We start from the raw sequence: 11,458 nt of genomic DNA, 5'->3' as shown, positions 1-11,458 counted from the left end.
ACGTGCGAACCATGCCTCATGGGAAAAATGACCAAGACTCCGTTCTCCGGAACACTAGAGCGAGCAACCAACTTATTGGAAATCATACATACCGATGTGTGCGGTTCGATGAGTGTTGAGGCTCGTGGTGGTTATCGTTATGTCCTCACCCTCATTGATGACTTCAGTAGATATTGGCATGTCTACTTGATGAAACACAAGTCTGAGACCTTTGAAAAGTTCAAGGAATTTTAGAGTGAGGTTGAGAATCAACGTGACAGGAAAATAAAGTTCTTACGATCAGATCATGGAGGGGAATATTTGAGTCACGAATTTGGCACGCACTTAAGGAAATGTGGAATTGTTTCACAACTCACGCCGCCTGGAACACCTCAGCGTAATGGTGTGTCCGAACGTCGTAATCGCACTCTATTGGATATGGTGCGATCTATGATGTCTCTGACCGATCTACCACTATCATTTTGGGGTTATGCTATAGAGACTGCCACATTCACTTTAACTAGGGCTCCGTCGAAATCCGTTGAGACGACACCGTATGAATTGTGGTTTGGGAAGAAACCTAAGCTGTCGTTTCTGAAAGTTTGGGGATGCGATGCTTATGTCAAGAAACTTCAACCTGAAAAGCTCGAACCCAAATCGGAAAAATGCGTCTTCATAGGATACCCTAAGGAAACTATTGGGTATACCTTCTACCTCAGATCCGAAGGCAAGATCTTTGTTGCCAAGAATGGATCCTTTCTAGAGAAAGATTTTCTCTCGAAAGAAGTAAGTGGGAGGAAAGTAGAACTTGATGAAGTATTGCCTCTTGAACTGGAGAGTAGCGCAGCTCAAGAAAATGTTTCTATGGTGCCTGCACCGACTAGAGAGGAAGTTAATGATGATGATCATGAAACTTCAGATCAAGTTGCTACTGAACTTCGTAGGTCCACAAGGACACGTTCCGCACCAGAGCGGTACGGCAACCCTGTCCTGGAAATCATGTTGTTAGACAATGGTGAACCTTCAAACTATGAAGAAGCGATGGCATGCCCGGATTCTGACAAATGGCTTGAAGCCATGAAATCCGAGATAGGATCCATGTATGAAAACGAAGTATGGACTTTGACTGACTTGCCCGATGATCGGCGAGCCATAGAAAATAAATGGATCTTCAAGAAGAAGACAGACGCGGATGGTAATGTAACCATCTATAAGGCTCGGCTTGTCGCTAAGGGTTATCGACAAGTTCAAGGGGTTGACTACGATGAGACCTCACCTGCAGCGAAGCTGAAGTCTGTCCGAATCATGTTAGCAATTGCCACATTCTATGATTATGAGATATGGCAAATGGACGTCAAAACGGCATTCCTTCATGGTTTCCTTAAGGAAGAATTGTATATGATGCATCCGGAAGGTTTTGTCGATCCTAAGAACCCTGACAAGGTATGCAAGCTCCAACGCTCGATCTATGGGCTGGTGCAAGCATCTCGGAGTTGGAACATTCATTTTGATGAGATGATCAAAGCATTTGGGTTTACGCAGATTTATGGAGAAGCCTGTGTTTACAAGAAAGTGAGTGAGAGCTCTACAACATTTCTCATATTATATGTGGATGACATACTTTTGATGGGAAATGATATAGAACTCTTGGAAAGCATAAAGGCCTACTTGAATAAGTGTTTTTCAATGAAGGACCTTGGAGAAGCTGCTTACATATTAGGCATCAAGATCTATAGAGATAGATCGAGATGCCTCATTGGTCTTTCACAAAGCACGTACCTTGACAATATATTGAAGAAGTTCAATATGGATCAGTCCAAGAAGGGGTTCTTGCCTGTATTGCAAGGTGTGAGACTGAGCACGGCTCAATGCCCGACCACGGCAGAAGATAGAGAAAAGATGAGTGTCATCCCCTATGCCTCGGCCATAGGGTCTATTATGTATGCCATGTTGTGTACCAGACCTGATGTAAACCTTGCCGTAAGTTTGGTGGGAAGGTACCAAAGTAATCCCAGCATGGAACACTGGACAACGGTCAAGAATATTCTGAAGTACCTGAAAAGGACTAAGGATATGTTTCTCGTTTATGGAGGTGATGAAGAGCTCGTCGTAAAGGGTTACGTTGATGCTAGCTTCGACACAGATCTGGATGACTCCAAGTCACAAACCGGATACGTGTATATTTTGAATGGTGGGGCAGTCAGCTGGTGCAGTTGCAAGCAAAGCGTCATGGCGGGATCTACATGTGAAGCAGAGTACATGGCAGCCTCGAAGGCAGCACATGAAGCAATCTGGATGAAGGAGTTCATTACCGACCTAGGAGTTATTCCCAATGCGTCGGGCCCAATGACTCTCTTTTGTGACAACACTGGAGTTATTGCCCTTGCCAAGGAGCCCAGGTTTCACAAGAAGACCGGCATATCAAGCGTCGCTTCAAATCCATTCATGATAATGTTCAAGATGGAGACATAGAGATTTGTAAAGTGCATACGGACCTGAATGTCGCAGATCCGTTGACTAAACCTCTTCCACGTGCAAAGCATGGTCAACACCAAAACTCTATGGGTGTTCGATTCATCACAATGTAACTAGGTTATTGACTCTAGTGCAAGTGGGAGACTGTTGGAAATATGCCCTAGAGGCAATAATAAAATGGTTATTATTATATTTCCTTGTTCATGATAATTGTCTATTGTTCATGCTATAATTGTGTTATCCAGAAATCGTAATACATGTGTAAATACATAGACCACAACATGTCCCTAGTGAGCCTCTAGTTGACTAGCTCGTTGATCAATAGATGGTTACGGTTTCCTAACCATGGACATAGGATGTCACTGATAACGGGATCACATCCTTAGGATAATGATGTGATGGACAAGACCCAATCCTAAGCATAGCACAAGATCGTGTAGTTCGTCTGCTAAAGCTTTTCTAATGTCGAGTATCCTTTCCTTAGACCATGAGATTGTGCAACTCTCGGATATCGTAAGGGTACTTTGGGTGTGCCAAACGTCACAACATAACTGGGTGGCTATAAATGTACACTACGGGTATCCCCGAAAGTATACGGGATTGTATACGGGATTGATTGAATCCTCGACATCGTGATTCATTCGATGAGATTATCGTGGAGCATGTGGGAGCCAACATGGGTATCCAGATCCCGCTTTTGGTTATTGACCGGAGAGTTATCTCGATCATGTCTACGTGTCTCCCGAACCCGTAGGGTCTACACACTTAAGGTTCGGTGACACTAGAGTTGTAGAGATATTAGTATGCGGTTAACTGAAAGCTGTTCGGAGTCCCGGATGAGATCCGGGACGTCACGAGGAGTTCCGGAATGGCACGGAGGTAAAGATTTATATATAGGAAGTCCAGTTTCGGCCACCGGGAGAGTTTCGGGGGTCACCGGTATTGTACCGGGACCACCAGAAGGGTCCCGGGGGTCCACCGGGTGGGGCCACCTATCCCGGAGGGCCCCATGGGCTGAAGTGGCGTGGGAACCAACCCCTAATGGGCTGGTGCGTGATACGTCTCCAACGTATCTATACTTTTTGATTGCTTCATGCTATATTATCTATTGTTTTGAATGTTTATGGGCTTTATTATACACTTTTATATCATTTTTGGGACTAACCTATTAACCCAGAGCCCAGTGTCAGTTTCTATTTTTACCCTGTTTCAGCATTGAAAAATGCCGCTGAGACTTTTTTTCGTTGATCCTATCTGCCTTGTAGTGTTTTAACTCTTATTCTTTTCAGGTTACTGCAAACCGCCTCCTAGCTTCTAAACAAACCATCCCACATTACTACTTGACAGTTGACACACGTGTCGACAAACTTATCAAGTATGTTTCAGGCCTGATTTTGTAAAACTTGCAGTGGATAATTTTAGTACCGAACTTTTGTCTAAAGAAGAGTTTTTCATTTTGTTGTGCTACAGGTTACGAGGGGAATTGAACCCACTACAGGAAGCATCTGGTGGAAAGAAGATATCTATTAACAACCTTGTTATAAAGGTACTCACCGGTTCTTATACGTACATTGTTGCCTTGTAAGTCGTATTGGGCTCATGTGGATTCTGTGATCTCCAGTTTTAAATTTACCTCTACGTTCTGCGCAGGCTGCATCCTTGGCTCTTCGAAAGGTCCCTGAGTGCAACAGTTCTTGGATGAATGATTTTATTCGCCAGTGAGTTCCTACGGAGCATTTATACCTGTCACTCAAATTATATTGGCAAGAAATGTGATATGACAAATGTACATCTCATGCAGATACCACAATGTGAACATAAATGTAGCTGTACAAACTGAGCATGGATTGTTTGTTCCAGTAGTTAGGGTAAGCTAGTCAAAGCTAGCTAGTTCGGTTTTGTGCATTTTCCCCGTTCTCTTAACTTATTACTTGTGGTGCAGGATGCAGACAAGAAGGGACTTGGTACAATCGGTGAGGAGGTGAAGCAGTTGGCTCAAAGAGCAAGGGATAACAGCTTAAAACCACAAGATTACGAGGTATTTATCGCATAGTAGATGATAAGTATGAAATCAACAACATTTTTCATTGACCATTTTCGTTCTCTGTTTCAGGGTGGCACGTTCACAGTATCAAACTTGGGAGGTCCTTTTGGAATTAAACAGTTCTGTGCTATTATAAATCCTCCTCAGTCAGCAATCTTGGCCATTGGTTCTGGTAAGAAGCCGTGTTACACTTTCGTCATGTACTGCCAATACGTTGGCCACAAAAATGCTGTTGCTACTTAGTTTGCATTGTGTACATAACAGTTTGGCATTTGTCAGTATTTTACCATTGTTATGGATAACATAGTCCTGTCGACCTTTTACCAGAACCTTTTTTCTGAAGCCCAGTACATTGACCTAGACAATTGCATGATCCTTTACTTTGGCATTCTATATCCTAGTCCATTCTTACTTCTGAGTAACCTTCAGTTAGTTCTGTAGGCAGGACTTGAACATTGTCCTAATGTTCTGTGCTTTTTGTTTCCGTATTCTACTTTGTAGCATAGTTAGATCTAGTTTCTGCTACTTTGATCCATTATTCATTTTGTGATGTCCTTAGTCCTCCCATAGGGATTTATTCAGTGCTTACCTGATACTTTTTTTTGAGCAGCTGAGAAGAGGGTGATACCAGGCAGCGCGGATGGTCAGTACGAGTTTGGTTCCTACATGTCAGTAACAATGAGCTGCGATCACAGGGTTATTGATGGTACCCTCTTAATCTTTTGTGAAATATAAATCGTGAGTCAGTTGAAATGTGGGCGGGAAATCAACAAATAATGATGTTTATCTGTAGGTGCAATTGGGGCGGAATTCCTGAAAGCGTTCAAGGGCTACATCGAGAACCCGACCACAATGTTGCTGTAAAGTTAGGAGGATGAAGCCTATTCTTGTCGAGTTCTTGAATAATGCACAGAACGGTGCTGTCCCGTTTTACATAACCTGGGCGCGGTCTCATGGAACCCACAGTCAAGAGCACAGAGCCAGCAAGCGAACACACAGGATGACCTGTTTTTTTGGATTGAAACGTCTTCTGTTCGTTTTACCTTCTGTTTCTTCCCATGAATGACCTGATCGATGTAGGTTGGACTTGCATGGCCTGTTGAGCTCATTTTTTGCCAGAGAAACTCCTGATTATAGGATTTGCATTTTTCCTAATATACACGCAAACTTAACCAGGAGGCTCAGTAAATGGTTCGGAACAATAAGTCATCTTGGAAGAAACAGCTACCTAACCCTGTACGGATTAGAAATCCATCAATGGTTCGTCTTTGCCATCAATTCCATCAAGCCGGTTGTGATTTCAAGCGTGCTAAGCCACCTATTTATTCCGACGGAGGCACCACGGTTCTGCGCAGCGCATCAATCCGTCCATCGGCAATGTCGAGCTCTGGTTTCATGGCGTTCGAGATCAGCTCCAAGGCACACAGCCACCGAGCCATGGGCCAGGGCCTGGTCCGCGTCTACTCGCCGATGGCCACCGTCGGCGGCCACTGCTGGAGGCTGGCCTGCTACCCGTACGGGGACGCTCCACGCGTACCCGCCCTCACCCGCTTCGCCTCCATCTACCTCGAGCTCGTGAGCCATCCGACGCATGCCGTGATGGCCACCTTCGACGCCTTCGCCGTGCACGGCGACGGATCGTCGCCACCGTCCCACCACAGTCAATGCGTGCACGTCTACTCGCCGGACGACCGCGGTTTTAGGAGTCCCCGCGGGTTTCCTGAGTTCATCCCCGCCGACACCCAATTCAACGTCAACGACATGACTGTCATGTGGAGGGTCACGGTTGCGCGAGACGCTTCCTTGTCGAACCAGCTCGGCCGCCTGCTCGACCGTGGCGCCTGGACCGACGTCGCCTTTGAGGTCGCCGGCGAGACCTTCCACGCCCACCGCGCAGAGGCGCAGCTCTTCGGCGGCATGCTCGAGTCCTCCTCGTCCTCCTTCCCCATCGCTCGGGAGGACATCGAGCCCGAGACCTTTGGAGCAATGCTCCGGTTCATCTACACCGACACCCTGCCGTACGACGCCGACGGCGAGCCCCCCAACATGGAGGTGTTGGAACGTCTCCTCGCCGCAGCCGACCGGTTCGCGCTTGACGGCCTCAAGCTCGAGTGCACCCATAGGCTGTTGAGTACCGTGTCTCTGTCGACTCGGTCGTCGACATGCTACGCTTGGCCGAGACGCTCAACTGCGCCGAGCTCAAGGCACGGTGTATCGGCTTCATTGCGATGATTCAGAATTTCAAGGACGTTGTGCTAACCGATGGCTTCGTGCAGCTCGCGGTAGAATCCCCAATGATTCTCGCCGAACTTAGGGAGAGGACTCACTATTTTGCATGATTTTAGGAAGAGGTAAATACACTGACAGTCCTATAAAACTTGTACGCGATGGTCAGTTTGGTGCGAAACTTATAGCAAAAATAGACATGGGTATGAGGACTTGATTCACCATATATTGACGAATGAGATCATTGTGATATTAATTTGTGTCTTGGAAGATACCCGTCAAGATGTGCTTGCGACGTATCCAATTGAAGGATGTGTCCAAATAACGTCTGGACCGAAACGCGCCCTGCATCAAGAGTGAGTTGTCCAACCAAAGGTCCTATCCATCGCGTGGGGTTGCCTCGATAGTTAAGATAGACTCAGACAAAAGCATTGGATGTTTAATGACTACACATGTTGTATCCTCAGTGAAATGATCCATGCTACCATACTAACCCTCCTATCACCGGGTGTTCAAAATAGCACTTCACGGTCTTCCTTCCCTTAGCCCCTTCATTGCTCGATCTCTATGATTCTAGGTACCTGCAGGGACGAAGAACGCGGACAAGACAATAGATAATTAGAAGATAAGTTTATTTCACACATACGGGACCTGAATTCAAAGTACTTCCATTGACCCCTCCAACAATTACATAGGGTTGTAGGGCTATGCCTCAACCCATGACCTTACCGAATCACTCACACTTAGCGATCAGATTGCAAGAAGAAACCATTGAAGAACACATCAACATGAATGAATGATTGATAATATGGTATTACAATAATTGCCCGATGCGATACAAGATTACAAGGTGTGGCGAACTTGGGGATGAATGCTGTTGTGATGATGATGGAGGTGGCTATGGCTATGGAGATGGAAATGGCGGTGACTAGGGTTTATGGATACTCTTGATGATGAAGATGGAGTTATGGCGTCTCTCTATGATTGCGACTTGTTCTAATCTGATTCTGGTGTTGGCCCTTTAATAATAGTTGTAGGGCTGGACAAGACGGTGCCGTGGACACCTCATACAACCGCACATACAAGCATGTGCAGTCGTATGAGATGCCATCTTGCACTCTGGTGCACTTGTTGTGCCTCCCACTTGGCTCCTCTTATCTCCTCTTTGCCCATATATGTGCTTGATTTAGTCCATGTATAGCCCAATTTCTTGTGGATTCATGAGTCATTAGTACAAATATTGGAGCTTATATCTCGGTACGAACCCGTGGAAGCCGATGGGTGAGGGCTGCAGGGTAGAGAAGGAATTCCCCATCTTGGCCTGGGTCTCGAGGAAGAAGATGTTGAGGCTGCTGCTGCCATCCATCAGGCCCATGGGAGATAGAAGCCCCTGTCGATCGGATCTAGCACCAAGGCAAACTTACTAGGGCGGGGACGTAGGTCGGATGATCAGCACGATCGAAGGAGATTGTGGCATCAGACCACTCCTTAAGGTCGGTTGGGGTCAACACGGTCGCGTAGACCCCGCGCCGGGAGAGCTTCTGAGGCCAGTGCGTTTCCACAGCCGGGAAGATCACGTTGATATCAATTGTTTGGGTGGGCCGGTGGGTTCATGAAGGTCCAGCCACCTCGAGGCTGACTTAGCTTCATGCGCCTTTTCGCAACTACTTATGGAGAGGCGTGGATAACTGTGGTGTCGGCGTGCTGGTTGAACAGGAACTCGATGTTCCCGAAGTGGATGTAGTCGATGACGGGAGGGGGCATCACATCGTAGAGCAACCCTCAATCGCCGACCTCAAGCTCGAAGGAGCCAAAGGTGAAGGTCTTGCTCAACATGAAGTCGTCGGGCATGTATAATTAGCCGATATGGGTTCATTCTCCGACCAACGTAGCCTATGCCTGGCGCGCCAACTGACAGTGGATAGTCCAGACTACACCCACGGTAGGGTAGCAAACATGTCCGGAAGTACTAGATCGTAGGTTACACAGAGAGTTTACCGACGTTCGGGCCTCCAGGAAGGAGTAACACCCTACATCCTTCTTTGTGTTTGTATTCATGGGTGGGTATACCTCTTACAAGGGATTACAATGGGAGATGGGATGATGGATACAAAGGTAGATGGGATCGAGAGCCCCGTAGCCTCCACCTATACACACGGTGGTGGTTAGGGTTTTATAGGAGGCATATCCAATCTTGGCTATCACCGTGTTGACTTGGGTGACAAGAAAACCTTTAAATGCCTATCCAGCCCTCCGAGCTCCCTCTTGTCACTAACTCCTTGGCAGGCCCTCCGGACCTCGTGGTAGCTATGTTGTCGAGCTCCCTATGGAGCACCCTGGTGTATTACACCCTCAGTTTCTGAGGGGAGTCCAAAGCTGAGAAGGTCCACAACGCCATCCATGTTTGTTCTTGTTACTTCTTCCCACCTCTCTAGCAAGTACCTCCATGGAATGACTTGCACATTGAGGTGCACCATGATACGTCTCCTTCGTATCTATAATTTTTGATTGTTTCATGCCATTACTCTACAACTTTCATATACTTTTGGCAATATTTTATATTATTTTTAGGACTAACATATTAATCCAGTGCCCAATGCCTGTTTGTTATATGTTTTTTTGTTTTGTAGAATATCCATATCAAACGAAGTCCAAGCATAATAAAAATTTGCCGAGATTTATTTTGGAATATATATGATTTTTGGGAAAAAGAATCAATGCAAGATGATGCTCGAGGGGGCCACAAGCCCATGGGGCACGCCCCCCTACCTAGGGCGTGCCTGGCAGGCTTGTGGGCCCTCTATAAGGTGGTTGGTGCCCTTCTTTTGCCGCAAGAAAGATAATATCCGGAAGAAAATTGTGTTAACATTTCAGCCCAACCGGAGTTAAGGATCTCCGGGAATTTAAGAAATGGCGAAGGGCCAGAAAACACTAACGAAAAACAAAAGAGAGCGGAGAGAGAGAGATCCAATCTCGGGGGGAGGGGGGCTCCTGCCATCTGGGAGCCATGGAGGCCAAGGACCAGAGGGGGAATCCTCCTCCCATCTAGGGGAGAGGGCAAAGAAGAAGAAGGAGGAGGAGGGGGGCTCTCTCCCCTCTCTCCCAGCGGCACCGGAACACCGCCGGGGCAATCATCGTGTTCGCGTGACAGCGATCTACTCCAACAACCCCGTCATCTTCATCAACACCTCCATCACCTTCCCTCATCTATATTCAGCGGGGCACTCTCCCGCAACCCGCGGTACCCATATTTGAACATGGTGCTTTATGCTTCATATTATTATCTAATGACGTGTTGCCATCCTATGATGTTTGAGTAGATTTTTGTTGTCCATTGAGGTAATTGGTGAATTGCTATGATTGGTTTAATTTGCTTGTGGTTATGTTGCTGTCCTTTGGTGCTCATCATATGAACGCGCGTGTGGATCAGACCTTAGGGTTAGTTGTATGTTGATAGGACTGTGCATTGGAGGGCAAGAGTGACAGAAGCTTCTTCCTACCATAGAAAATACAAGACTGAAGGGGGACCAATATATCTTAATGCTATGGTTGGGTTTTGCCTTAATGAACTTTAGTAGTTGCGGATGCTTGCTAATTGTTCCAATCATAAGTGCATAGAATTCCAAGTAAGGGATGACATGCTAGCGGTGGCCTCTCCCATATAAAAACTTGCTATCAGTCTAGTAACTTAGCCAATTGCTTTAGGGACAATTCCGCAAATCCTACCACCACTTTTCCACACTCGCTATACTAACCTAATTGTACTTTTAGTAAAACAACACCTAACTTTTATTTTCATGTTATTTATTATCTTGTAAACCTATCCATTTACACTACAAAGTACTACTAGTTTTTTTCTTGTTCTACGTAAACCAAATGTTAAGTGTGTGTAGAGTTGTATCGGTGGTCGATAGAACTTGGAGGGAATATAAATTCTACCTTTGGCTCCTCCTTGGGTTTGACACTCTTATTTATCGAAAAAACTACAATTGATCTCCTATACTTGTGGGTTATCACATCAATGCCCGGAGTGGATTCATATGTACGATGTTCTATCACAACATGCACCCGATAGAGTTCGGGGTTCTCATAGTAGCTTGAGTATAGCTCAAACACAATGCCCTCTCAGGGGTGGCCCGAGACCCGATTGATGATGAAACTGGTTGACACAATCACCTGGTTTTGAAACTTGCCAAAAAATATTGAGGATGTAGAAGCCATTATCCTGGCGCTCAATGTCATACCTACATTTTCTTAAAATGAAATGTAGCATCATAAATCTTTTAGTACATGAGACTTTTTGCATCAAACAATTAATGTGCTCTAGTTTTCCTAGAATCATTATGGTTTTGTATAGGCGATGTGCATCAAGGTATGCCAAAACTGGGAGGTAGCACTTCATGCATGGTTGGATCGTTTGATGCAATACTAAGAGGAAAAAAATCATTTTGCTCGAGCAAAAGCATGCTTGACAAAATATGTTGACATAAAGAGTAGGTACAACATAAAAGTTGCAACCAACTGATAAAACAAATAGAGCATGGGGGATATCCATAATAAAAATTTAAAAGAGTAAAATAAAATTGTCTTTGCTCAAAGAGCAAGATTGAGACCGAATGTCTCATCTTATTGACGATGCCGTCCATGCATCTTATTGGCCATGCCAAAACTAAATTAAAAGAGATCAGGACCATGTAGCTAGTCATGCGCTACATGTAGAGTTCATCTACCAGC

General features: G+C 45.7%; 1 protein-coding gene across 1 annotated transcript; it reads left to right on the top strand.

Annotated features, from left to right (window-relative positions):
- Window positions 1-4,108: 4,108 nt before the first annotated feature.
- On the top strand, window positions 4,109-5,687 carry LOC119319298 (dihydrolipoyllysine-residue acetyltransferase component 3 of pyruvate dehydrogenase complex, mitochondrial-like). Its single transcript, XM_037593787.1, has 6 exons — window positions 4,109-4,172; window positions 4,256-4,322; window positions 4,397-4,492; window positions 4,568-4,670; window positions 5,109-5,204; window positions 5,292-5,687. The coding sequence occupies exons 1-6, from the start codon at window positions 4,153-4,155 to the stop codon at window positions 5,360-5,362; spliced, it is 453 nt and encodes a 150-aa protein (XP_037449684.1). The 5' UTR covers window positions 4,109-4,152; the 3' UTR covers window positions 5,363-5,687.
- Window positions 5,688-11,458: the final 5,771 nt, after the last annotated feature.

The sequence above is a fragment of the Triticum dicoccoides genome, chromosome 6A (assembly GCF_002162155.2).
Source record: "Triticum dicoccoides isolate Atlit2015 ecotype Zavitan chromosome 6A, WEW_v2.0, whole genome shotgun sequence".
In the NCBI taxonomy this organism is placed as follows: domain Eukaryota; kingdom Viridiplantae; phylum Streptophyta; class Magnoliopsida; order Poales; family Poaceae; genus Triticum; species Triticum dicoccoides.
Note: the sequence above shows the minus strand (reverse complement) of the source record. Positions and strands in the feature narration are given on the sequence as shown.